A 27,852-nucleotide genomic window follows, 5' to 3' on the forward strand; every position below is an offset into this window, starting at 1 on the left:
GAATATTTTTTAAGGACATTTTAAGGTAATTTCCTTAAAAAAAAACAACAAAAAAACAAAACAACACATTTTCAGGCATTTTTTCCAATACTTTCTACTAATTTCTTACTATTTTTTGGCTGATTTCTTCTTCCCTTTCTGTTTGCCTTCTTTGCATGTTTTTGAAAGAAATCAAGTCAATTTGCTCAGGTTTCAGTGGTTTAAAGGGAACATAATGACTGACATTTCATGTATAAAAAAGATCTATAAAATAGGTTGGCTGAGGAAAGCTACTTCACATGTGTAGGTTTCAAAAACAGGTGCTCACTGGATCCAATGACAAATTTGACCGAAAAAAGGAGGGAGAAGTAAGTAAGTCATAGCCAAAACAATATACCAAGGCACACTGTTTTGCAAAATTTAGAAAAGTAATTTAGTGTCTCTTTGTTGTTGTTTGGCCCTAATTTGTATTTATTTTGTGACTCTTGGCAGGCCTTTTGCATCGCTGTCTGGTCTTCTTGTGTCTCTTCCTGATTAGTTCATTTTAATTTCAGTGACATTTTGCAGGTGAAGAGCTGGATGAAGTGGCCGGGGAGAGGGAAGTCTGGGTTTCCCTGCTTAGGCTGCTGCCCCCGCGACCCGACCCCGGATAAGCGGAAGAAAATGGATGGATGGATGGATTTTGCAGGTGAAGACTTAGGGCGCCCTGACACTTTGGGGCCCTGGGCCTGTGCCCAGTAGACCTGTTAGTAATCCATCCATAATCTTGTCTGATGCTGAAATCATTGTCCAAGCAGCGGTATATGACAAGTTGGGAATGAGAACGAGCTGTTTGAATGGTTATGTCTTCAGTATGATCTCGAGTGCACAGCTGACAAAATGTGTAGTTTGTTTGCTTGATGTTATAGAAGTGCATGTTTAAGGGCTCCAGTGTGGACAGAGAGGCACTTTCTTGCTGTTATGATACAGTGTTCAGTCTACATATATATCCAGAGGGAAATATTTTCACTGGGCAATATGCCTGGAGATATTTAAATATGGCAGACTCCAACATATTTTGCTGGTCAAAAGCTAAATAACAGAACACCTGAGCAGAGCAACGCTGATGATAAATCTGCTTGCAGGTGAAAGAGACTCGAGCCAAAAAATATTAAACTGAAATAGACCGACGTTATAAGAACATAAAGGGTGTTAACACTGAATAATGTATTTATTGAACTGACCCTGTTTTCTTGTCTTTATAACCTCTGATTGAACTGTATGTCATCATCCACAGACACTGGCAGTTACTGGATGCTGTTGCAATACTTATTTAAAACAGTCTGTACACAACAAGTGCACTCTGGGTATTTTGTATGACTATGGTATTTGTGAGGATGTAGTGTGTGAAAATGGTGTTGTGTATTGTACATTGCAGGCTCCAGTGGAAAGTAGTGGAACTTGAGACAGTTCCTAATAATAAATTGTGTATGTAATAAAACCTAATTTGGACTTACTTAAATCAAGTGATGTGTTGTGTTTAAAATGAAACTCATAACTCTGAATATAGAATTATGACAATTACAAAATTTTATCCCTTGCCTTTTTTTCTAGACATTTCTTTTTACCCAGCTTTAAAAAAAAAAATCAAAATCAATTAATTTCTTGCAATTTGTGAAACTTTTCTCAGCAAGTATTGCTTTTGTGCCCATAAATGGAAAGCACATCTATGCATCTACAAGATAAAGAATCAGCAGGCATTCGGTGTAATGCTGTGTCAAAGACACCCTCTGCAGTGACACAGTTCAGAAAGATCATTGATCATTTCAGAAGCACACTCTCCTAACTCTGGACTCTTTAGGCACCTCAGCACCAAACTGACCATCGTTACAGCTGAACATCATGGCTCAACAGGATGTCTATGTTAATGTAGACAGACCATCACGTAATCCTGGCAAAAAGAAAAGCTTTGGAAAAAGTCTAGAAAACATTTATGAAAATGGAGACGCCCTGGAGTCAAAAAGAACTGGACCTGCAGGTAATGAACAACGTGCAAGGAGGTACACTTACTGTAAGATGATTTTGATTTCAGTTTTTAAATCCTTTTGTTTTTTGTTTTGAAACAATTTGTGTGAAGGAGAACAAAAGTGTTTTTGATTATAATATTAATGTTCTCATTAGACAAAACCTGTATTTGGCTTCATTGCAGTGTAGATGGATGGATGGACTTGCACTTGTACAGTGTCTTTCTAGTCTTCTCATCACTCAAAGCACTTTTACACTAGTTAAATTCACACAGACACACACAGACACACACAGACACACACACAGACACACACACGCTCAAACACAAGTGGCTGACCATACAAGTTGCCACCTGCTGTTCAATAACCATTCACACACACTCACACATCGAACAGCCACCAGGAGTGATTTGGGGTTCAGTATCTTGCCAGTGATACTTTGACATGGGGCCTGATCCAGACAGCGATCGAACTGCCAATGTTACATTCAGTGAATGACCCACTCTAACTCCTGAATTTTGTAAGAGAGCCACTCATCTGTTAGATTCTGCCTCTGGGAGATTTCAGGGATCATGCAATGTTTATTAATATGCCAATAGATACACGTTTACATTTCAAAATCACCCGATGGTAGTTGTGCCCTACCCACAATCACTTTCCCATCATGAAGTCGTAAAGAGGTTTTAAATCTGATCTTCACTTCTACAATACTCGACACAATTAACAGTTGTGTTTGAGTTGTATTGCATTTGCCTTGGCTGCTTTTACTGTGACGGTGAGGAACAAATGGGAGCCTTGCACACTGACGTTCAGTCAGTCTGTGAACGCAACACCTTTTCTTTGCTATGACTTCTATTGAGTCTTTGACTCATTTAACACCAATCCTTGGATATTTATCCAAAAATATATCATTTTGGTGGCAGGGATTTAGCGACTGATGACTTCCTTTACTTTTGAGACATCTTGTTTTTAGTGAGATACACTGTTGCAAAGCTTGCTTAACTTGTTACTTGTGGCTAATGTTCAGAATTGTAACGGGGCTTAAAAGGATGTGCTGTGTTGCAATATTCTCATCTGGGAACCACAAAAAAAACTTTTGACTGCATACCCACAAGCTTCTTGTTTTCTCACGGTAACACTGGCCATTCACATTCCATCACTCACTTTGCAAGACCACTGACAAAGATGAAAAGCACGTCTGACAATGAACCCATGACTTTGGTCAGTAGAGGAAGAAGGTTCAAACACTATGTGACCATCTGACAAGCGGTCCTGATGAAGAATACTGTACCTTTAAGACATGAGGAGTTACAGTGTTTAATGTCTTTGTGACTCTTAAGGTTGGGAACATCTTGTCTGAGGAGCTGTTGAAGTTCAGTTTAAAAAAACAACCTTACAAGTTATCTTTTTAGCTTGATATTTACATGCAAGTCAATTCAGACCGACATGCTTCCTTTGTTCTTTGTGTTAGGTGCTGCAGATCGCAAAAGAGTGAAGAAGGGTTCCTGCAGAGGTGCTGCTGTGTGTCTGGGTCTGCTGTGTCTTCTCCTCCTGACTGGATTCATAACTCTGCTTCTCCTGTGTGAGTGCTTTGTTAGCTTGCCTTTAATAAAACGCCAAGTAGTTGCTGATGGTTAACAGTGTTTGTTATTTTAGACACCACAGGCAACTCTGAGTGGGTCAAGTTGCAGACCAGCTACAAAAATTTGTCTGAAGAGAGAGACTGGTGGCAGAGAAGATTTGAAGACATGGCCAAAGACAGAAATGCTGTACAGACAAATCTCCCAACAGGTAACTAGTTCTCACATCTTGTGAGTCAAAGTTAGACTTCAAAATTATATCTTACCAGAAAATCTCTTTGCAGCAGATTCCACTTTTCTGCTCACATTTTATGATGAGTCTTTTTCTAAACTTATTGTGTAAGTAATTACAATTTACAACTAATTTTAATGTCATGTAATGCTTGTATGTGTTCACATACTGCTGCCACTGGGTGGGCATGAAGCAGTCAGTGTGGGAAATGGGCCTCCACAGGGGTTAATATGGCTCAGACCACCATCCCATTGATATTATACAGTATCACTTCATTCAGTTTTTGGCAGTATGAGAACTTGTGCTATGCTCAGACTTATGTAGTAGATTAAATTGGAAAAAATATTTAACAGATTTCTATGAAATTTGTTAAAGATGTTATAGGTCTCTCTGTCCCAAGCGAATGAACTCATCTACTTTAGCGGCAGAACGTCATTGGTTGACACAGAAGGTCACTGACCGACTGTCACCATGTGCCGAGTTCGAAAGAGGCATTTTCAGGCTCTTTGTGGTTATTAAGCTCAGTTCAGGCCATCAATGAAAATTAATTGTAATTATTATATGATGTTATTTGTTGGTCATGGTAGCTGCTTCTGTGCTGTTAAAAGAGAAACACTATGTCCAAAAAAAAAAAGTTGGGCCAACTCAAAATTTCAAGGCAACAAACTAGCAGAAGTTAGGGAATTAAACTCAACCTTTTAAGTTTTGCTTTTGAGTTTGCTCAACTTTGAATTCTAACTTCTGTTAACTCAAATCTAAGTTTATATTACATTTAAAAACAACAACAAAAATAATTACAGATTCTGGGTCTAGATTCAAAACATTAATTTATTTTCACAATCTAACAAAACTCTTAGACGCAACTGACAAGGCTTCTTAGATCCAAATTTTTCACCGTCAACATGAGCAAATATTTTATGTATCAGAAGATTACCCACTGGAATGTGCCAACAATTTAAACATTTACATTTTATCATAAGGCATACTGTTGCAGGATACATTTTAGGGAACATTCAGGCACGATTAAGCATTGGAGACGGGTAGGTAGGGAGACAAAGAAAGAAGAGTTAGAGGTAGATCAATGTTTGTTAGTAATGAGGAGTTGATAGAGTGAAATTAACATGGTGTTGGCTGATTAGGGTTTTAGAGGTCAGACTTTGAGAAAAAGAGAATATTTGAATTAAGCAAAAGGAATAATAAAGTTAACAAAGTTAGAATGACAGGTTGACTGAGCAGAGAATATGGCAAGAAAAGGGAGATAAGATGGGGGAAAATTGAAAAATGAAAAAAAAAGAGGAGGAGAGAGGCAGCTTGAAGTAAAAGCAGAAGAGAAAGGAGGAGGATTCATCTTAAGCAAGTGACCTCTATAAGGGGCAACAGGAACAGCAACATCATCAGCTAACTCGCTGGATTCAGTGAAGGAGTTAGTCTTTTTTAGATCTGACACTTGCAGACAGATCTGTTTCAAGTTCCATGAAAACCCTCTAAATGGTTTCAAAAGTGTACCTCAGTTCTTTTGGGTAATGGAGGCTCAAAGAGTAGATCAGTCCAAAGAGGTAAGCAAAAGCTGTTGTCAGGTCAGGGAGACACTGAAGGGTGATGTTCTCTTCTAAAAGAATAGTTCAGGACATAGGACACAAAGGTCCTACAGGCTCCTCTTCTCGGTCAGTTGCCTTGTGATGACAGACAGAAAAATATCAAAACATTAATAGAAAATATGGACCCAGCGACATGGGTTTAAAAGCAATAACAAATTTGCGTGCAAGAATTAAGACCATGTGGACTAACAGTTGGAAGAAATAAGACGTGCATGCCATCTTTGTTTGGTCCTTGCCCAGACAACCATCACTAGCATCAGCTAGTGGCTAGCATTCGCTAATTAAACTAATGTTATTTGTTTTTAACTGTTGTCAGATACTATAATACATGCCGTATCAACTCGTTTATCACAACGCATAAAAGTTCTGACACAGTTTTAAATTAATTATATAAAGTCAAATACAAAACATAACTGTGTGGTCAGCTCTAATCAGCTGTAGTTCAAGACAGCCAGCCTGAGGGTTGGAGTCTAGTTCAAGTGGCAAACGCCAGCTCGGAAAGTTGGCTTTTCTGTATTTCACAACAAAGACTCAAGAGTAAACAGAAATTTTGTTAGTAAACTGAATTGAAAGATGTTAGTTGTAATGACTCTTAAACTAATTTAGTTTGCTAGACTGAGTTACTACTTCTTATGTTAGTAATTTATATTTTTAAGTCTGTACAGCTTCAAATACTTCTTTATGCCAGCAAATGCAAGTTGACTTTTTTTTTTTACAGGGGGGGTTAAGTATGGCACCAGCCATTACTACGTATCTACTGAAAAGAAGACGTGGAAGGAGAGCAGAGAGGCCTGCCAGAGCAAAGGAGCTGACCTGGTGATCATCAACAGTGAGGAGGAACAGGTAAGAGGGAGGGTCCTAACGATGAAAATCACAAATCAAGCTGTGTATTAATCTGAGCAAAAAGATGCACACATTGCTGAACCAAGTGATCACTGTCACATGCAATATCAGGGCTCCAGTGGTGTCTGTTTGCTATCATCTCTCATTTATCTTCTTGTTCAAACAGAAGTTCATCATTGAATTCAACAAAATAATTTGGATTGGGCTGACTGACCAAGATGAGGAGGGTGTCTGGAAATGGGTGGATGGGACAACTCTGTCCACAAAGTACATAAACATGAAATAAAGAAAAACAGAATAAAGAATAAACCACTTTAAAAAATCAAAAATATAAATAAGTGTGAAATTATGTGGAAAAGTGACTTGCTCAATTATCTTCTCACAGGTACTGGTACTCTCCACAGCCTGACAATGGGGGAACACTTGGATATGCAGAAGACTGTGCTGAGATGTATGTTGAAAGCCATGATCCATTATTAAAATGGAACGATGCCCATTGTTCTCAAAGAAACTACTGGGTCTGTGAGATTTCATCCAATTGACAACCCAAACGTATCATGGAGAGTTGATTCCTAAACTTCTTTAAATAGGAGGGCCCTCTATCAATGTGTGGCAACAAGATGACGATGTAATGTGCTTTACAGCTGTTAATGATTTGATAACAGTTTATATATATATATACACACATTATACATTATATATACATTATACATTATACATAATGTACATTATACATTAATCTTACATTTTCTATATTTTTTGTTTACATTTCTTGCTAAATAATGTCACTTAACTTGTTGATTGTTTTATGTTGCCCATATATTTTCATAATAATGAATGTTTATAAGGGCTGAATGTTAAAGTCGGTGGTGTATTTACTGTCTTCAAACTTGGAAACAGTGCACAATTTTTTCTCTGCAGCATATTAGTGTTTGCCACTCCCGCAGTGTTATTATATTATATTATATCATTTAGATATTTTTACTCTGCTGCTTTGACGTGGCTTTACATAGATTTGAGCATTTGTAATAAATACCTAGACTAGGGACTTAACAGCACTTGCTGTGTCTGATCATCTTTTCGTTTGCTTAATCTCTTGCTTTTGTGAAGTTTTTACCTCAGCTGTCCCACCTTCTGCGCCTGTGATCCTGTGTTACAAACAACAACAAATAGAAAGAGTAAGTGGTGCTGACCGAAAAGTATCTATTCTGAGAACACAAATTTCAACTGATATTATCTTTTATTTGTTGTCCTGTGTTCACTACAATGACAAAAATGTTTTAGATTATTCTGTATACACTACATAAGACAATGAGCCTTATAGGTGAATGGGAATTAAAGTAAATTACATTATTCTTACAATCCTAACTGATTGTTGTAACTGAATAAATACCAAATGGAGGTTCCCACTAAAAGTTACTAAAGACAATTATCTAAAACAGCACGTTGGTGAAGATTCTCAGTCATCCAGCGAATGGTAATTCTAGGTGCTAAATCGCAGGCAGATGGACTTGTTTGAGTTTCTTAAAGACATTTCACTTCTCATCCAGTATGCCTCTTCATTTCTGAGCAGTTAAGAGCTGAAGAAGCCTCTTGAATGGGATGAAATCTCTTGAAGAAACTCATGAATTACCAAACAACAATGCGTTAATGAGATTTAGCTCAAAATACAAAATATCTCCAAGCAATAAAAAGTAGCCTATCCCACAAAGTAAACTATGATAGGCTCCAAAAGTATCACCACCTTGCAAAATTAGCAGTTTTTTCAACATACATCAAATTCACAGTTACCTTTTACTCTAGACTAAATTATTTTTCCATATTACAGTTGACACAATCAATTTTTATTCAGAAGGGTTTCAAATATGAACTTTTTAGTTGTGCTGCATGCAAAAGCAATTTAAGTCATTTAGACCTGCACACAAACACATAGCACTATTTTCTTAAGCAGCAGTGTAGGCTAATTTATTGCAGCTCTGGGAGCATCTCTCTCTCAGCCTCTCTTTCGATCTCTCTCTCTCTCTCTCTCTGTCTCTTTGGATCAACCACAGGCACATTACGTACTTGTGGACATGGATCTCTCTCACACAGCCAGCGCCGCAGCTTTTGACAAGGGGCGTCATTCCAGTTGGCGTAGACTGGGTTGAGGTGATACATTTCCACACAGTCCTCTACCTTGGTGGGACTGCGATCTGGCTGGCCAGCCTGCCAAAATCTAAATGAGAATACAGGGATGACGGTCACAGAGATGCAATTTAAATGTTCACAAAAAATAACTGAACTGGCAGCAGTTTGTGTGTCAGTGTGACAGCGGCCTTTGTATCCATTAAACCAGGTCGCTCAGAGTAATGTTAATTTATGGATGGACTAGCATTTGTGTAGCACCTTTCTAGTCTTCTGATCACTTAAAACACTTTTATGGTACTTTGGTACTATGGGACGTTCGTCCTTTGACACACACATTCTCACACCGGTAGCTGTGGTTACCATACAAGATGGCACTTTCTTCTTGGTTAAGCAGTTCCCATGTACTTAGCAAGTTGGGGTTCAGTCTCTTGCTCAAGAATACTTTTGCATGCAAACTGGATAAACCAGGTATTGAATTGCTGATCTTCATGACCCGCTCTACCTCCTGATCAAACAGCCACTCTTCTGATTGGTAGTTGACCTGCTCCACCTCCTGCAGGTCCAATTAGTTGCAGGGAGTTGCTAACGAATGCTGCTCCCTTATACGTCCCTAACACTAATGTGAGATTCACTCAATTATCAAGATTTGGACCTGGATCAATCAATAACCCTATTAAAAATGCATATATATATAAATATCAATAAATATATATATATAGTACTTCAACAGCATTTATTACTGTGATAACAAGGTTTAACTTCTTATTAGAGTCACTCTGCTGAGCAAAGTTTTTCTAAAGGTGCCTCACGTTTTGGTCAGTGCAGATCCATCCACCCATTTCCAGCCATTGGTGGACCCAGTTTTGTCACTCAGACCGATCCAGAACAAGAGATCAGGATCCCCATCCATACGGTACAAGGCTCTCTGTTGATTCAGACCATAGAAAATGTAACTATGACTTCAACATCAAGAAAGGCATACACACATGTAATCAGACCCAGACACATATTTACTGAACTGTACCTGCTCCTGTTCGTTGTTGATCACCACCAGGTCTGCATCTGTACTCTGACAGTACTTCCTGCTGTCCTCCCAAGTCTTCCTTTCGGTGGAGAGGAAGTAACATCTGGAGTTAATCTCAGTCCAGTCTGTAGGACACTGCTGAGTGGATGCACAAGGACTCGTCTCTGGAGGATGAGATTAACAAATGACTTGTCACAAATTATACTGTGAGGTGTTTAAAAAAGAGCTGTAAGTACAAATACAGCTCCAAATTTGACAATTAATTTAAAGACAATAAATCTAAATATTTATTATGTATTTGTGACCATAAAACACAAATTGTTTAAATTGTAGCTGCATTTCAGAATATAACGAGCCTATTTAACTAGAACTGTACAGTGGGCTTGGGTGGTATCATGGTCATTATGGTATACCAGGGTATTTTGAAATGCAGACAGAATGATTTTCAGTACTTTTTGTCACAACCTGGCTCTTTGGACGGACAAAAGAGGGAGATGCATGGGTAAGATAAACCAATCAAATGATTTCTTGACTAAAAGTAATTAAAAAAAATAATCCAAACATACAGCACAAACAGGTTGGAGAAATCTGGGAGGTCCGTACTGTATGGACAGGATGAGTGAGCAACAAATGATACAGACGCTCCTCTCTGCTTTAAATTAACTGGATGTAGTGCACACTTATATAGTCATATAAAATACACTTTGGTGAAATTTCAGGAAGATATGAAAAAGACAGTGATCAATTACAGAGACATATTCACAGGGCTGCTTCTGCTGCCTATTTAGGTGCCCTAAACATATTTGCGTTATTGTGCATAAATCGGCCTTAACTGGGACATTTTTTGCCATATGTATTATTACATAGTTGATGCTTTTGATCTTTCCCAGGAGCAACATTAGTTTCTTTGTAACCACAAGAAGTGCTGGGTAGTCAGCCGGAGACTTCACCATGACCTAACTGACAAAATAGACTGAAAGAGGAGGAAATGAGAATGTTGTGAAGTTAAGGCCAGGAAACATAGCCTGATTTGTTCTCACCCCCAAGCCTCTCTCTCAGCCTGTCCCTCTCCTCCTCCACATTTCTTATCCTGATGGTGAGTTCATTGTTTCTGTTTTGAAGCTCGTTTCTTGTAGCGGTTAAGGCGCTGACTTTGTCTTCTAATCCTTCGCAGTGATCAGGCCTCTTTCCCTCACAATTCTTTTGCATCGTCTTTACGTTGTTCTGGTCACAAAAATGAGTTGTATTGCAGTCCGAGAGGGTTGAGTTCTTGCTTGAGCAGTCTTAAAGTAAAAAAAGTTAAATTTATAGTGCAGTATGTTTAAATGAATTAAGATAAAGAAAAAAAATCTTGAGATTTACTTTGACACATTATGAGAAAAAAAAAAGTTTCACTACAACATGCCAAATAACATCAGAATGTGTGTATTTGCAAAATTGTGGTGTTGTATATTCAACTATTTTAGCAAGCTTTAAGTTACACAATGCTAAGCCACTAAATTCACCTGAAAGACGTAGGGAAACATTGAGAATGACTTGTACGATGCACAGCACGCCAAAGCTGAGGAAAAGCAGCTGACAGAGTCTTCTGTCTGCAAAATAAACAGTATGTATTTTATTGTGACATATTCTAGGCTAAATGAAGACAAGTTAGCAAGAAAAAAGAAAGTGACTACCACTGTTAACATGCTAATGGCTTGGATAGCTACATATCTTATAACTTGGGGCTCATTTTTGAAGCTTCAACAATCGTTTCTGTCAGTTATTACTTCCAGATTAGTTGTTCACATCACTACAATGATGTTGAACCAGTTAACAATTTCAAACGTTTACCAGCTATGGTTGTCAATAATAATACCACAACATAACTGACATTATATTATGTTATTATATCAGTAACAAATATAATAATCTTAAGCCAAACCGTCATGGGTTCAAAAAAAAATCTTAACCACATGCTTGTATTGCTTAAACCTTAGGAAATAAACCTTAACTAATTTTTAGGATATTTGATAGAGGACACTTGATAGAGGACAAGTATATCAGCCTGTGTTGTTTAACAGTATTTAGATAATACAATTATGCCTGTAATTACCTCTTTGATTTGCGTCCCCATTGCGTTTCTGCTTGCGTCTCGGTCGTTCGTTAGCATATTCAGCTACCTCCATTTGCTGCATCGTTCTGATTGCCTTAATATTTGGTGTGAAGTCAAGTTCAGAGTCATCTGATCAGTAAACTGTGTGTTCCGTATTTTTTTTGTGTGAGCTAATATACCCATTACTACAGTGAACAGATTTAAAATAGGTCAGATAGAGGAAGAAACAGTTAGATGGAAACAGAATATATGAGGCCCTAAAACCCATTTCACTTGAATGTGTGAAAGAATACACTATTTATAGTTTCATGAATCAAACCTTTGATACATGGCATTTCTTCTTCTTCCTTTTACCTTTGTAGTTACACTCTAAGATAAAGTACAATTTGTCAAAACTGCCTTAAAAGTCATTCATGCACCCATGAGAAAAGTATGAAAGGAAAGCAGAGGAAGGTTCAAAAGAAATTTGAGCAGACCTCTTTGTTACTATTGTCCACATTTTTCTGTTTGAGCCAGAAGAATGGTGGATCGAAATTACAGTACATGCAGTTATTGTTATGCAATATTAGTATAATTTATTTTTTATCCATTTTGGCATTCAAATAATTTTAAATAGAATGTTGTAAATATGAAATAAAGCAGGCATGAGCCAGAGTATAAGAATATGGCTGAGAAAGCAAATGGCTCAATGGTATACATTGTCATGGACCTGCTGTCTGTTTCCTCCTACCTGCTGCCAGTACTTTTCCACACACACACACACCCTCCCTCTGCTCCACTCTACCTGCTGACCACGCCCACTGCTGCAGCCTGCTCTCCCCTCAGCTGCAGCTCATCACCAATCAATGCAGTATTTAAGACACTCCAGGACACACACACATTGCCAGATTGTTCCTCTGCGTTATGCATGTCTTTCCAGCGTTTCTCCGTCAGATCACCCGTTGCCGACTCTGCCTGTTCCTGACCTGCCCTCCTCGCCTGACTCCCCCCGGACCTACCTGCTCTTTGTTCTCGACCACGTTTCCAGTTTCGGCGTTCCGGAAAACTGACGGCTCCACTGGTAAAGACTCCTTCGCTCGGCTAAGACGATCCTCCTGCCTGATCCCTGTCGGTACTGTTGCTCCCGCGGACGGACTTCCCGGTTACCGAACCCCTGCTTGTCCCAGACCATCCCTCAGCTCGATCCCAGTCGGCGTTCCAGCACGTGGAGACGGCTCGTGGAGCTACGGGGTTTCCTCCCCGCCAGCCACTGTGGGTACAAGCTTCGTTTCTTCATTCAGTGACAATCCCAGAGACACTGCTAGTGCTTCCGGCACGAAGAACGAACTCTTTGTCTGTCAGCTGAGCCATTTCCGTGTTGGTGACAATAAAGGTTATTACCAATTGCAAGAGACTATTGTTGTACTGCATCTGGGTCCTACCACCACCCGTTTCAGTACAATCTGGCCAGACATGGACCCAGCAGACTCCAATGCTCTGCAATCCCGCCTAACCCGCGTGGAGGGAATGCTTCAGCAACACGAGGCTAAGCTAACCTCCAACGCGGCAGAGGCACGACAGTCCGCATCAGCCCTGGAGCGAGCGCTAACCCTACTAGCCAACCAGGTTCAACAGATGGCTACGTCACTGACCCAGCACGCCGCTCCTGTTCCTCCTCCGACTCCATCGCCCAGCATGGCATCAGAACCGCGTGTGGGAGCGCCAGAACGCTATGCCGGGGATCCGGAGGGGTGCAACCCATTTCTCACGAACTGCTCGATCCTGTTTGCCCTGCAGCCTCGCACGTTCGCCACGGAGGGGGCTCGGGTCGCCTTCGCCATAAATCACCTCACGGGCAGAGCACGCTTGTGGGGAACGGCGGAGTGGGAGAGGGGCACGCCAGCCTGTGCGTCGTTTCAAGCCTTTTCTGAGGAGCTTCGCAAGGTGTTTGGTCCCGTCTCCTTGGGCCCCGATGCTACTGGGGGTCTTCTGAATCAGGGGGACAGGACGGTGGCGGACTACGCGATCGAATTCAGAACTCAGGCTCGACAGAGCGATTGGAATTCGGTCGCTCAATGTGACGCTTTTCTCAACGGTCTAGCCCCATATATAAAAGACGAACTGGTGTCGTTTGACCTACCTCATTCCCTGGATGGACTCATTGAGATCACCACGAGGCTCGACAAACGCATTCAGGCCAGAAAAAGGGAGCGACGCCAGGAGGAGGGGGCTCATCGTGTTCCGGTTCGTCAACCCGGATTCCCAATGAGTCCCGGGTCACCTCCAGTATCAGCTCCAGGGGGGCCAGAGCCCATGCAGGTGGGCCAGACCCGGCTTTCTTCGGAGGAGCGAGAGAGACGCCGGCGAGGAAATCTCTGCCTGTATTGTGGTCAGGCCGGCCATTTTGTCACCAAATGTCCGGTAAAAGGCAGGGCTCAGCAGGCGAGAGGGGCATCCTGCTGAGCCGATCCCAGAACTCTGTCCCAAGTCCTCGTCCGCTGTTCCACGTTCAGCTCCTGGTTAACGAAGGGTCCCACACCCTCGCCACCTTCGTTGACTCCGGGGCTGACGTCAACCTCATCGACCAAGAACTCGCTCGTCAGCTGGGGATCGAGCAGGTTCCCCTTCCACGTCCCGTTCCGGCACACGCCTTAGATGGACATCTTCTGGGAACGGTCATCCATCAGACCGTTCCTGTCTCCATGATCCTGGCTGGAGAACATCGTGAGACCATCCAGTTTCACGTTATGGATTCTCCCAAAGTCCCGCTGATTCTTGGATATCCATGGTTGAGGCGCCACAATCCACATATAGACTGGGCCACAGGGGTGATTCTGTCATGGAGTCCTTCCTGTCAGCACATCTGCCTCCATCAACAGATCACGCCCACACCGCCTGCCAGTGCCGGTTCTCCTCCAGACCTCTCCGGGGTGCCATCGGATTACCACGACTTTCGGGAGGTCTTCAACAAGTCCAGGGCCACATCTCTGCCACCCCACAGACCATATGACTGCGCCATCGATCTCCTGCCTGGGTCTGCTCCTCCCAAGGGCCGTCTTTTCTCGCTATCTGCACCGGAGAGGGAGGCCATGGAGACCTACATCTCCGAGTCCCTGGCGTCTGGAATCATCCGACCCTCCTCGTCTCCTGCCGGGGCCGGATTCTTCTTCGTGGGGAAGAAAGATGGATCACTCAGGCCATGCATTGACTACAGAGGCCTGAATGACATTACGGTAAAGAACCGATATCCTCTTCCCCTCATCGCCTCTGCTTTCGAGCTATTGCAAGGTTCTACCGTATTCACGAAACTTGATCTCCGCAACGCCTACCACCTGGTCCGCATCCGAGAGGGGGATGAATGGAAAACGGCGTTTAATACCCCCACAGGACATTACGAGTATCTGGTGATGCCTTTTGGACTAACTAACGCTCCCGCCGTGTTTCAGGCCCTCATCAACGACGTGCTCAGAGACATGCTGAATAAATTCGTCTTCGTCTATCTTGACGATATTTTGATCTTCTCCCGATCCATGCCTGAACATATTCACCATGTACAGAGGGTTCTGCAGCGCCTTCTTGAAAACTCTCTGTTCGTGAAGGCTGAAAAATGTGAATTCCACACCTCTTCCGTCGCCTTCCTGGGTTACATCATCAGCCACAACCACATGGAGATGGACCCCACCAAGGTTTCCGCTGTGTCCTCCTGGCCCGTTCCCGACTCCCGCAAGCAGTTGCAGCGGTTCCTGGGGTTCGCCAACTTTTACAGGCGTTTCATCAGAGGCTACAGCACGATAGCCGCTCCTCTCACCGCCCTCACCTCTTCCAAGATCCAGTTCCACTGGACCACAGCTGCGGGCGAGGCCTTCCAGCACCTGAAGGACCGATTCAGTTCGGCTCCGATCCTGCTCATCCCTGATCCAGACCGGCAGTTCGTGGTGGAGGTGGATGCTTCTGATGTGGGAGTGGGGGCGGTGCTTTCCCAACGCTCTGCTGAGGATGGGAAACTACACCCTTGTGCCTTCTTCTCCCGGCGTCTGTCTCCAGCAGAGAGGAATTACGACATCGGGAACCGGGAACTGTTGGCTGTCAAGCTAGCGTTGGAGGAGTGGCGACACTGGCTGGAGGGAACCAGGGATCCCTTCCTCGTCTGGACTGATCATAAGAATCTCGAATACATCCGCTCAGCCAAACGAATGAACTCTCGCCAAGCCCGGTGGGCCCTCTTCTTCGCCCGCTTCAACTTCACGCTCTCCTATCGCCCCGGTTCCCGTAATGTCAAGCCAGACGCCTTGTCTCGACAGTTTCTGGTGGGAGAAGAAGACTCTCCTCACACGGACAATATCCTCCCCTCATCTCGTCTCCTAGCTACACTCACTTGGGAGATCGAGGAGAGGATCAAGGCCGCTCTGGAGGATCAGCCGGGGCCCAGCTCATGTCCTCCGGATCGCCTGTTCGTCCCTCGAGGGTTCCGGTCGGAGGTTTTGCAGTGGGCCCACAACTCTCGACTTACCTGTCACCCGGGTATAGCTCGGACCAAGGAGGTCCTACAACGACGATTCTGGTGGGCCACCCTGGATGAGGATACCAGGGATTTCGTCAACGCTTGTCCAGTCTGCAGTAGGAACAAGACCCCTCGCCAAGCCCCGGCCGGCTTCCTGAGACCCCTTCCTGTTCCTCACCGTCCTTGGTCCCATATTGCCCTGGACTTTGTCACCGGTCTGCCACTGTCAGGAGGGAACACCGCCATCCTGACAGTGGTAGATCGCTTCAGTAAAATGGCACATTTGGTGCCTCTGTCAAAACTCCCCTCCGCCAAAGAGACTGCCAGTTCACTGCTCGACCATGTTTTCAGACTCCACGGACTCCCCACCGACGTGGTGTCTGATCGTGGTCCCCAATTCACGTCGGCGTTTTGGAGGGAGTTTTGCCGTCTCCTGGGAGCCTCCACCAGTCTGTCCTCGGGTTATCATCCCCAATCCAACGGTCAAGCCGAGAGGATGAATCAGGAGATGGAGACGGCTCTCCGGTGTATGGCCTCCTCTCATCCGGCCTCCTGGTCCTCCCAGCTCATGTGGGTGGAATATGCGCATAACACCCTGGTCAGCTCTGCCACAGGACTCTCCCCTTTCCAGTGCGCTTATGGCTTCCAGCCCCCTCTGTTTCCTGAACAGGAAAAAGACACGGCGTACCCGTCAGTGGAGGCATTCATCCGGCGATGCCGCCAAACCTGGTCGCAGGCCAGAACCGCTCTGCTCCGGGCCACCGATCGCTATGCTGCTGCTGCCAACCGCCGCCGCTCCCAAGCTCCATCCTACCGGGTGGGGCAGAAGGTATGGCTCTCCACCAAGGACCTCCCCCTTCAGGTGGACTCCCGGAAATTGGCCCCCAAATATGTGGGTCCATTTCCGGTCGATCGCATCGTGAACCCCATGGCGGTTCGGCTCCGGTTACCCCGTTCGATGCGGATTCACCCCACATTCCACGTCTCCCGGATCAAGCCGGTTAAGGACAGTCCTCTCCAGCCCGTTTCCCAGCCACCTCCCCCTCCTCGGATCATCGACGGGGCTCCAGCTTACACCGTACGTCGTCTGCTCCGTTCCCGGCCTTGGGAGGGCCTCCAGTACCTGGTGGACTGGGAGGGTGCAGTCCTGAGGAGAGGTCGTGGGTGCCGGCTCGTCAGATCTTGGACGACCAGCTGGTGAGAGATTTCCACCGCCTGCATCCTGATCAGCCCACTCGTGCCGTCCGGGGGCGGCGTTCCTCTGCTCCTGTTCCGGTCCCTTCCTCTCCTGTTCCCGGGACGTCTGGGCTGAGATCCTGCTCGGGGGTTCCTGCTTCTCGGCCGCTGGCCGTTCCTTCCTCCGACGATGACGACGTGGGTTCCGGTGTTTCGGGGGACTTCGGTCCCTCCTCCTGACCCCCTCCTCCCGCCCGGCTTGGGTGTTCCTGTTTTGGGACGTCGGGGGCCGTCCCTTGAGGGGGGGGTTCTGTCATGGACCTGCTGTCTGTTTCCTCCTACCTGCTGCCAGTACTTTTCCACACACACACACACCCTCCCTCTGCTCCACTCTACCTGCTGACCACGCCCACTGCTGCAGCCTGCTCTCCCCTCAGCTGCAGCTCATCACCAATCAATGCAGTATTTAAGACACTCCAGGACACACACACATTGCCAGATTGTTCCTCTGCGTTATGCATGTCTTTCCAGCGTTTCTCCGTCAGATCACCCGTTGCCGACTCTGCCTGTTCCTGACCTGCCCTCCTCGCCTGACTCCCCCCGGACCTACCTGCTCTTTGTTCTCGACCACGTTTCCAGTTTCGGCGTTCCGGAAAACTGACGGCTCCACTGGTAAAGACTCCTTCGCTCGGCTAAGACGATCCTCCTGCCTGATCCCTGTCGGTACTGTTGCTCCCGCGGACGGACTTCCCGGTTACCGAACCCCTGCTTGTCCCAGACCATCCCTCAGCTCGATCCCAGTCGGCGTTCCAGCACGTGGAGACGGCTCGTGGAGCTACGGGGTTTCCTCCCCGCCAGCCACTGTGGGTACAAGCTTCGTTTCTTCATTCAGTGACAATCCCAGAGACACTGCTAGTGCTTCCGGCACGAAGAACGAACTCTTTGTCTGTCAGCTGAGCCATTTCCGTGTTGGTGACAATAAAGGTTATTACCAATTGCAAGAGACTATTGTTGTACTGCATCTGGGTCCTACCACCACCCGTTTCATACATAGTGTTAAGTTGTGTCGACATGTAACACATTACACTTCCACATTTGTGTATCACCAAATAAACTGTGATATATCTCAACAGGCACACATGCCTCACAGGAAACTGGTGCAGAAGTATGTTGTGTGCTTTTTTTTTTTCAAACTTACTTCAATATTTAAAAACAACAAAACTACAGAGGAATGCTTGTGTCCATAAAATAGCTACAATGTAAATTTTAACTAATAAACTTGAGCACAAAGAGCAATTGAAATTAAGCACATCATAGCCTATTAATACACCATAGATTAACATTTTTTCGGTCACTGTGTAGACTAAAAAAAAACCTTTTCTCTGAAACTGGACAAGAATCTAACAGTGTTTGTCCACCTACATTTAAATGAAACTATCATCTGCATAACTGTGAAACTGCTGTTGGCATTATAAGTCCCTGTACCCAGAGTAAATACTATCTACACCAGACTAAACATAGTGGGCATATGATGCTCTCGTGGTTTCTTGTGCTTTACATTCATTATGACTTCACTTCCTATAACAATGAGTTAGCCATATGTCTAAACCTGAAAGTTAGTTCTGAGAAATGTCACTTCTTCTTTCTTCCAAACTGTGAGTCTTAGTTATAGTTTATGACCATGTCGGGAGACAGATGGACGAAAAAAAACACACTGGTTCAACTGATGAAAAGACCAGACAAGAAAAGCTTTGATGATCCTTCATAAAGGATAACCATCATCTGAAATAACCATTAGTATATTTTGTCACCTTAGAATTATAAGGTTCTCTCTGAATTTTTTTGAGTAAAAATTGAGTCAGTCATATATTCTTCATCTGTGACATCTTTTTAACATCTTTTTTTGTGTGCGGTGATTTTAAGTGGATTTTTTATTAAGAAAACAAAAAGGTTCATTAAGTTTAGGCTATCTGGGAAACACTTTAAAGCTCAATATCTCAGAACTGCTCAGAACGCAGATAGAACTGTATAACTCTGAAGTGGTGATTTTTCTCTGTCGTGGCACACGTATCAGGCAACAGGTTTTGGATTTTAGATTTAGATTTTTTGAAATTTGGAGTGGTGGCATTTTTCCCCAGCATAATACATACTGTTGTGATTCTTGATCCAAACAGCTCTAAAGGGCCGAGATAAGCAGCTCCTCTGCAGTGAAATGTTTTAACAGAATCACGTGTGTTGTTACTTTACTTGTTTTTAAGAGGAAAGAGTGACGGGAGATGAATCATTTTCACTGCTGTTGTCTAATATATTTTCTTTGATGAGGTTATGGAAAATTGATGCACCACCTTTTTTTGGCGAACACATAGTAAATTTTGGATTCCAGTGATTCAGTCATGGTCAGATCACAGAACTGAAATGACTTAGTGCCTGAGCTGGAGATATTTCCAGAAATCTGTATTTCCTATACTGTGATGCGATGTTTCAGATATTCAAAAGTAAGCATATGATAATTTTAATATAAGTCCCCCAGGTGCATTATACTCATTAAATTTCCATTTTTAAAAAAAAATTATCTCAAGTGAATGCCCTGTGAATTGTCATTGTAATAAATATTTCATTTCTTTACCAAACTCACTGTAATAATCTAAGATGTTAAATTGTTAAATCTTACAAGAATATATTTCATGTTGATAAAATTTCTGTTGATATGTTATATTGTTGCAATATGTGTTCAATACGACATATCAGATGTCGTCAGGGATATATTTCGAAGTCCCTGGTGTTTTGACAGTCTACAAACTTAAAAGTAAGCAGTAAGTTGTTGCCACTCCTGCAATGTTATTTCTCCCAGATAATAGTTTCATTGTATTTCACTGACAAAGCGTGATGGAGCTCATCCCACCAGTCAGATATTTTCACTTTGCTGCTGTAATGTAGCCAAATTTAATGTGGTTTGTTCTTCTTCTTTGCGATGTAAAACTTCTCGCCATTTCCAGAAGCAAATGTTTTCAAACTCACAGCCAGTCAAATGGACTGCCATACTGTATTGAGTTGTGATTGAGATTTTTCTGAAATATCGCTCCAATCATCCATATATGATCATGTGTTTTGTATGCTGAGATAGATCAAATTCTTGTGATGTCATATCAGCTGTGTTTTGAGACTGAGATATGAGGGTACGCAAAAGATGACAATTTTCCGCTACATTAATAATAACAATATTGATCTAGGTTTAAAAAAAGGTACACAAAAGCTTCTATTGGTTCTTAAGGAGCTGCAGTGTTTATTCATGGACAATCTGAAACCTACAGTGTACATTTACTACTACTTGACAACTTTACTGCTGATTTCCTCTGTGGTCCGATTGCTTACACCTGCTGCCTCAAACACCTCTCTCTCTCTCTCTCTCTTTCTCTCAGCCACACACACACATTTGTGGAAATGAATCTCTCTCACACAGCCAGCGTCGCTGGGATCGACAGGGGGCATCATTCCAGTTGGCCTGGACTGGTTTACGGTGATACATCTCCACACAGTCCTCTACATTGTTGGGACCACCTCGATCTGGCTGGCCAGACTGCCAAAACCTAAATGACAGTTCAGTGAGGGAGGTCAAAGAGATGCAGTTTAAGTATTCATGTTAGATTCCTGGACTGACAGCAGTTTGTGTAACACCAATACATTTCTCAAAACAAAACTGAAATGAGTGTTTTGCTAACATGTCAGGACTGACACAGTGTCCCCTGTCAGTGTGTCACTTTCAGATAACTCCCCTGTCCCACAGTGTTGGTGTTCTCTCTCTTATGAGTCCTGTAAGGTTAATCATATTAATCAAATTGATTTTTTTTATCAGCTCCACTTGGTGTAAGCCTGAGGAAGATCATGCATATGGTTGTGTGTCCATGAGTGAGTGTGTGTATGCATGTGTGTGTACCTTATCCCACAAACTACCAGACCAATCAGCCTAATATTTTCTGTGCACATTAAGGACTGTATGTTTAATGGTCTTTTATGGTTGTGGAAATTGTCAGTTATTGAAAAACCTGTGTTATGACTGATTCTCTTCATTGACTACCATTTTCACCTTCATTGTGGCTAAAAAAACATCAAATGTCAAAAACATCAAATCTAAATGTTTGGTCTCAATTTAATTCCATAAATAATATGTTGTGATTCATTGCCTGCCCGAATTGTAAACATACAGATTTTTGTTGATTTGGACATTTTTCCTTGATAGTTGTGCTTCTGCCTTCTGTCTATATCAAATCACAACACAGAAAACAAGTGTAAAGGTGTATTGCATTTCATTAATTCCCAGTTGAAGGCAGCAGTAAACCTAGCAATGCTGAATCCAAGTCACTGTCATTCATTTTTGAGGATGTGCTTTTTCTTTTTTTTTTAGATGGAAAAATAATAACAATGACATATATATATATATATATATATATATATATATATATATATATATATATATATGTGTGTGTGTGTGTGTGTGTGTGTGTGTGTGTGTGTATATATATAGGCTGACATAGGTTTAACCTGCCGGGGACTTCCTCTGATATGCTGAGCTCCTTTCCTCTCTCAATGCTGCCATCAGAAATCATGCATGTCTGTTTACTGCATTGCCATGTGCAAGCTTAACTTAGCTCTGTGATAGCCATGTGGTACTCTCACCACCTGGGGCTCAAGCGATTACAGAGCCTGGGTCGGTTGAACTGCACTACGCTAATCCCGTTGCCTCTCGAGCGCTCCTGCTCCCTTGTTTCCTAGTTTCCCTGGATCCTGGCCGTAACCTTGACTGTGCCTGACCGTGGTGATTGCTGTGCTGATGCTGCGACCCTGCCTTTGGTTGTGCTCGTGCTGTGGCTGTACTGATTCTGTGCCCCCGCCGCCCTGATCGTGGTCTGGTCCTGGTTCGATGCCGTGATCTTGCCTTTGGACAACTCCCTTTCACATATGCATGAGACTGTTATCATCTCTATCAACATCAGCATAGAGAGCAATTACTAATTTCACACCTACCATTATTGTAATATGACATGCATCTGTTTCTATTGTTCTGTGCCCCCCCCTCTCTCCCCCCTCTCCCCCCCTCTCTTTCTCTTTCCTTTTTTGCCATGATTGTATTTCACTTGCTATTTACGACATCTATTGCTCGTCTGTCCGTCCTGGAAGAGGGATCCCTCACTATCCTCTACCGCTCTTCCTGAGGTTTCTTCCTCTTTTTTTTTCCCCATTACAGGGGTTCTTTTTGGGGAGTTTTTCCTTGGGTGATGTGAGGGTCTAAGGGCAGAGGGATGTCGTACACTGTAAAGCCCTCTGAGGCAAACCTTGTTTTGTGATAATGGGCTCTATAAATAAAACTGACTTGACTTGACTTGATATATACACACACACATTTTAAAGGCCTCACGTTTTGGTCAGTGCAGATCCATCCACCCATTTCCATCCACCGGTTCCAGTTGTGTCTCTCAGTCCGATCCAGAACAAGAGATCAGCATCTCCATTCAGTTGGTACAAGGCTCTCTGTTGACGGCGTTCATAGGCAATGTAACTTCAACATCAAAAGTTCTCCTTTGAATTTAAGAAGGGCATACACAGATGCAGTCAGATCCAGACACAAATTTACCGAACTGTACCTGCTCCTGTTCGTTGTTGATCACCACCAGGTCTGCATCTGTACTCTGACAGTACTTCCTGCTGTCCTCCCAAGTCTTCCTTTCAGTGGAGAGGAAGTAACATCTGGAGTTAATCTCAGTCCAGTCTGGAGGACACTGCTGAGTGGATGCACAACGACTCGTCTCTGGAGGATGAGATTAACAAATGACTCGTCACAAATAATACTGTGAGGCATTTACTGGGGAGCAATAAGTACTAACAGAACTCCAAAGGAAGACACGAAGAGGACCAAAAGTTCAGGTCAGAAATCTTGGCCTGATTTGTTCTCACCCCCCAGTCTCTGTTTCAACCTGTCCCTCTCCTGCTCCACGATCCTTATTCTGTTGGTGAGGTCATTGTTTCTGTTTTGGAGGTCATTGTTTCTGTTTTGGAGGTCATTGTTTCTGTTTTGGAGGTCATTGTTTCTGTTTTGAAGGTGATTTCTTTCTTCGGTCAAGGCATTTAATTTTTCTTGTAATCTGTTGCAGTGATCTGGCCTCCTTCCTTCACAATCCTTTTGCATTGTCTTCTCGTTGTTCTGGTCACAGAAACGAGTTGTGTTGCAGTCCAAAGGGGTTGAGTCCTTGCTTGAGTACACTGAAAGTATAAAAAAGTCACATTTTAAATATGTTTAAATAAATTTAAATCAAAAATGTTGTTGAGATTTAATTTGACACCAAATTGGGAAATCAAGTTTAACTGCGACATTTCAGAATACATCACAATGTGCAAATTTGCCAATTTGTTGTTTACGCAACTGTCTTAACAAATTTCAAGTTATGTAATGTTCAGAAAACATACGCACCTGCAAGACGTAGGGAAACATTGAGAATGGCTTGTACGATGCACAGCACGCCAAAGCTGAGGAACAGCAGCTGACAGAGTCTTCTCTCTGCAAAATCAAGTGTGGTGTGTGTTTATTATATTGTTAACACATCTCTTCTCTATTCTTATTAAGGCTTTAAAAGACCTTGAGGGAGCTCCCTTAAATATGGCACAAATGTCCATTTGGACACAAGAACTGATTTGAAATTGGTGGTTGAAGATCACGGGTCAGGGTCTCTGTGACCTCACAAAATATATTTTTGGCCATAATTCAAGTATTTATATACTCATTATGACAAAATGTCTAGTAAAAAATGTCCAATAGGATATAATGATGGAAGTGATGACATTTTATATCCAAAAGGTCAAAAGTCATCTTCACCATGCCATCACACTGTTCAAAAACATTTTTCTGGCCATTACACAATGTCATTACTCAAGAACAGAAGGGGAGACATTTGGTCAGATACTGAATAGTGACACAAATTTTTGGTGTCCACCTTGAAACTCAGCTTATGGTATAGATCATCTGTTCTGCTGGGGGGAAGATGTGTGTGAAGCATCAGTGTTAAACTGTAACTGCAACCTGATTGGTACACAAAGGCACAACTGTGAGGAGGCACTTCTTCTTTTGACATTTTTTTTGACACAGTAACCTTTTACAAAATCTATTACAATCAGTGATATAGCATGTGTAACACTTATATCACACTAAAGGCTGTGTCCCCCCAAATATATATTAGATTAACTGCCTTGTGTTGTGTAATCTTTGAACTTAAAGTTCTGTGAAATGGTACCACTGGTCCCTTACTTTATGTAATTTATGAAGACCTACAGTACAGCACTGTGATACCAGAAACCAGCATTCAAATGTTCTCAATGTTGTCATGCCATAAAAAAAAAAAAAAAAAACTTTGGTTACGGTTAGGCAAAGATATTGATTTTTGATTAAATCTCTCATGCTTCAAGACAGCATCGATTTTTATCAATATTTAACCAAAACCACATTTATTGGCAAACCTCAATACTTTGAATGTATAAACATAACTATAATCACTGTATTGATATGAGCAACATGTTGCTGTTAATTTTTAGTCAGTGAATGTTTTCATCAGTATGTTGCACATTAGTATTATATATCAATGCAATTTCCAGGAGATGGGATTGTTAGGTCTTGCTACCAGTGCAGCTAAAAACTCTCGATAGAGGACAAAAACCATGTCAACCTGTGTTGTTTAACAGTACATAGAAAATACAATGATGTGTATTACCTTTTTGATTTATATCCCCACTGCTTTCTTGCTCACGTCTTGGTCGCTCGTTCACATATTCGACTACCTCCATTTGCTGCATTGTCCTGGTTCCCTTAATGTTTGGTGAGAAGCCCAGTTTGGAGTATTTTAAGCCATAATGTGTCTTTCCCTTTTTTGTGGGTGTCTTTCTCAAGAGTGAGCTAATATACCCCTTACCACACTGTGAACAGATTTAGAACATAGGTCAAATAGAGGAAGAAACAATTATGAATCTTGAGAATATATGAAACCCTAAAATCTGTTTTCATTTGAACAAGCGAAAGAATACAATATTTATGCTTTATAAATATATATATATTCTAGTATACAGTATAATTTCTCAAAATTGATAAATTGTACTGAAAGGGTCAATAGAACTGAAAGCGGTCCTCTTTGTTATTCCTGTGTGAGCCAAAATAATGGATGAAACAGTACAAGCAGTGATGTTTATGTGTGATGGTAGAAGGTGTCTGTATCAATAGTATCAAAATGACGAAAAGTGAAACATTTTAAGTATGAAACAAAACAGGCATGAGACAGAGTCTAAGAATATGAAGACAGAGAAAGAAAATTGCATAATGTCGTCCATAGCATGTTTTGAAATTGTGTCTACATGTAAGACACTCATGACACTTCCACAATTGCGCAGCACAACATGACCTGTGTGAAATATCTCCAGCTTATGAGGAAACTGTATGACACTGAGTACCATCACTGCACCTTTTTTTTTTTTAAAAAAAGAATGAAATGCAGCACAAATAAGTGTTTCAAAATAAAGTAGAGTGAATGCACCCTGGACTTACATTTTACAAAATAAAAAACAAAACAAACAACAACAACAACAAAACATACAGTCAGTGAAATTGCCACCAGGTGAACAGTATTGTAGTCAAGGCCAACTATAAAAACCATTTGCACATCTGTTGGCACTGTATTTTTCTTTAACGAGAGTGAATGTACAACCACAATCCCTACATGTTGCAGACATCAGCTTCAGAGTGAGTGTATATTTACAAAAAAAAATCCAAACAGTTTTTATTGGTTTTAACATTTAATATCTTGTCTCTGAATTTAGGTCTAAAAACATTTGCAAATATTCTGTTTTAACTTTTGAGGGATCAGGGTTGTGCTATCTTTAAACTGAACAAGAATTTTAACATTTTTGTTTTTGCTCCCATTTTTCTGTGGTAAAAGTTAAAGATCTATAGATATACTGTATTTATCTCAAATTTTAGTCAGAGATTTGTTAAAATCAATGTTAGTGACCACTTCTCCTTTTCGAAGATTATCTATCCATGCTGATCAAACAGCAGCATGACTACACAGGTGTGCTGTGGGATTGCCACTCTAAAATGTGCAGTTGACATTTGTTAAAATTTGACTTGACTTGTGCTTACAGAATTTTTTTATGCCCCAAAGTAAGAAGAAAGTCATCCCACTCCTCTTTAATGATCATGTAAAATTGTAGGATATTAGCAGGATTTGGAACCTGCTCTTGTACATGTAGATCAAGACCATCCCGCGCGTGCTCAACGGGTGGCATGTGTGGTGAATATGCAGGTTGTATAAGAACTGGTATGCTTCAGCTTCTGGGAAATGTGTACAGATCCTTGGAGCACAGGGCCGTGCATTCTCATGCTGCAACATGAGGACATGATTCTTAGGATCTCATCATGGTATCTATGTGTAATAAAATGACAATCAATAAAATGCACCTGTGATTGTTGTCCATAGCTTAAGCCATACCGTAATGCCTTTGTGCTGTCGCGTCCAGACTCTGTGGATGACAAGCACGCAGACAAACATACACAAGCAGTTTCTAAAAGTTTATGAAGAAAATCAATTATTGCATCAGCTGTCTGGGTGGCTGGTCTCAGACGCTGCATGTGGATGTCCTGATTATGTGTGGTCTGCAGGTGTGTGTTCACAGAAATGACATTGGAGTCTGATTATGGTAGTGAAATCAACATTCAGTTTATGGTCAACATCTCTGGTGGGCATTCCTGCAGTCAGCGCCAAAGGCACAAAAACTTGCACTTCTGTAGCATTGTGTTACGTGATCAAGCTGCACATTTTAGAGTAGCCTTTCATTGTGACCATCCCAAGGCACACCTGTGTAGTAATCATGCTGTTTAATCAGCATGTTGATTCGCCACACCTGTCAGGTGGTTTGTTTGTCTTGGAAAATGAGAAGTGCTCACTAACACAGATATCAAGAAATTTGTGATCAAATCTTACGAGATAAATTTATTAGTGTAAATAAAAAAAAAGTCTTTGATCTTTAAACCTTTGGAAAATGGGAGCAAAGTCATTTTTGGTGTTGATTGAACAATTGATAAAAGTTGGGTGTGTTGGTATGTGATGTTTTCCTGTTTTTAAATACTTTGAAATTATGATTTCACATCCTTTAACACTGTGTTAGTAGGACGTCTAAGCCTAAAAATTCATTTTCCGAAATTCCTCTTCCTCTGTCCTCCGAAATTCAAGTGTTGGTTATAGTTTTTGACCACATCAAGCGAAAGGAGGGAAGGAAAAGCACAGGTTAAAAGATCTGAAAAAAAAAAAAGTTTTGTGGCACACTTTATATCAGGAAACAGGTTTTGGCCACAATGTTTGGAATTTGGATTAATCACTGTGATCACTGTGATGGCATTTTTTTTAAACATAGCTCATATTGTTGTGATTGGTGTAGTGCTTGATCTATATAAATCAAAAAGGCCTAGATGAATCGGTGATGAACCTGGAGCTCTGTCAACAGAAACCATTTAGCTGGCACAAAATCTAACAGTGCTGAATAGATTTGTTTGTTTTTCTTATAAAATGTTTTTGTCCAACCCCATTTTTTCCACACTGCCTGCCAGCTGAAAATGAATGCCCTATCCTGCAACTTTTCACACATCAAACTGAGAAACTCAGTGTTTGCACATGCAGTGTAGTGCT

At 42.1% G+C, this 27,852-nt stretch overlaps 3 protein-coding genes across 6 annotated transcripts; 1 reads left to right on the top strand and 2 right to left on the bottom strand.

Annotated features, from left to right (window-relative positions):
• The first annotated feature begins 1,767 nt into the window (after positions 1 to 1,767).
• Positions 1,768 to 7,288, top strand: LOC121941943 (C-type lectin domain family 4 member E-like). Its single transcript, XM_042484974.2, has 6 exons — positions 1,768 to 1,996; positions 3,454 to 3,564; positions 3,639 to 3,773; positions 6,111 to 6,235; positions 6,402 to 6,502; positions 6,621 to 7,288. The coding sequence occupies exons 1-6, from the start codon at positions 1,861 to 1,863 to the stop codon at positions 6,775 to 6,777; spliced, it is 765 nt and encodes a 254-aa protein (XP_042340908.2). The 5' UTR covers positions 1,768 to 1,860; the 3' UTR covers positions 6,778 to 7,288.
• Positions 4,605 to 12,411, bottom strand: LOC121941685 (C-type lectin domain family 10 member A-like). 3 transcript variants are annotated; one of them, XM_088075624.1, is made up of 8 exons: positions 11,482 to 12,410; positions 10,892 to 10,978; positions 10,427 to 10,669; positions 9,387 to 9,550; positions 9,172 to 9,287; positions 8,300 to 8,450; positions 7,353 to 7,383; positions 4,605 to 5,467 (listed from the first exon to the last, which is right to left on the bottom strand). In XM_088075624.1, the coding sequence occupies exons 1-7, from the start codon at positions 11,561 to 11,563 to the stop codon at positions 7,354 to 7,356; spliced, it is 873 nt and encodes a 290-aa protein (XP_087931750.1). In that variant the 5' UTR covers positions 11,564 to 12,410; the 3' UTR covers positions 4,605 to 5,467; position 7,353. The 3 variants fall into 3 exon arrangements, with proteins under 3 accessions (XP_087931750.1, XP_087931749.1, XP_087931748.1); XM_088075623.1 differs by lacking the exon at positions 7,353 to 7,383; XM_088075622.1 differs by lacking the exons at positions 4,605 to 5,467; positions 7,353 to 7,383 and having other exon boundaries at positions 7,970 to 8,450; positions 11,482 to 12,411.
• Positions 12,412 to 20,112: 7,701 nt separating this feature from the next.
• Positions 20,113 to 25,029, bottom strand: LOC148189924 (uncharacterized). 2 transcript variants are annotated; one of them, XM_088075632.1, is made up of 6 exons: positions 24,892 to 25,029; positions 23,601 to 23,687; positions 23,087 to 23,392; positions 22,777 to 22,940; positions 22,551 to 22,663; positions 20,113 to 20,724 (listed from the first exon to the last, which is right to left on the bottom strand). In XM_088075632.1, exons 1-6 carry the CDS (start codon positions 24,971 to 24,973, stop codon positions 20,553 to 20,555), a joined length of 924 nt encoding a protein of 307 aa, XP_087931758.1. In that variant the 5' UTR covers positions 24,974 to 25,029; the 3' UTR covers positions 20,113 to 20,552. The 2 variants fall into 2 exon arrangements, with proteins under 2 accessions (XP_087931758.1, XP_087931759.1); XM_088075633.1 differs by having other exon boundaries at positions 20,597 to 20,724; positions 22,535 to 22,663.
• Between the last annotated feature and the right edge of the window lie 2,823 nt (positions 25,030 to 27,852).

The sequence above is a fragment of the Plectropomus leopardus genome, chromosome 3, assembly GCF_026936395.1.
Source record: "Plectropomus leopardus strain MGB_pleo_1.0 chromosome 3, ASM2693639v1, whole genome shotgun sequence".
NCBI lineage: Eukaryota > Metazoa > Chordata > Actinopteri > Perciformes > Serranidae > Plectropomus > Plectropomus leopardus.

Bases quoted from the DNA above. Each gene is read 5' to 3' on its own strand.
- LOC148189924 (XM_088075632.1), bottom strand. From the start codon at position 24,973: ATGCAGCAAATGGAGGTAGTCGAATATGTGAACGAGCGACCAAGACGT. The intron at 22,941-23,086 runs GTGAGAACAAAT...CTCATCCTCCAG, and splicing joins GTTGAAACAGAGACTGGGGG to AGACGAGTCGTTGTGCATCC. The intron at 22,664-22,776 runs GTACAGTTCGGT...CGCCGTCAACAG, and splicing joins TCAACAACGAACAGGAGCAG to AGAGCCTTGTACCAACTGAA.
- LOC121941943 (XM_042484974.2), top strand. From the start codon at position 1,861: ATGGCTCAACAGGATGTCTATGTTAATGTAGACAGACCATCACGTAAT. The intron at 3,565-3,638 runs GTGAGTGCTTTG...TTGTTATTTTAG, and splicing joins CATAACTCTGCTTCTCCTGT to ACACCACAGGCAACTCTGAG. The intron at 3,774-6,110 runs GTAACTAGTTCT...TTTTTTTTACAG, and splicing joins ACAGACAAATCTCCCAACAG to GGGGGGTTAAGTATGGCACC.
- LOC121941685 (XM_088075622.1), bottom strand. From the start codon at position 11,563: ATGCAGCAAATGGAGGTAGCTGAATATGCTAACGAACGACCGAGACGC. The intron at 10,979-11,481 runs GTAATTACAGGC...TTTATTTTGCAG, and splicing joins TGGGGACGCAAATCAAAGAG to ACAGAAGACTCTGTCAGCTG. The intron at 9,288-9,386 runs GTACAGTTCAGT...CTGAATCAACAG, and splicing joins TCAACAACGAACAGGAGCAG to AGAGCCTTGTACCGTATGGA.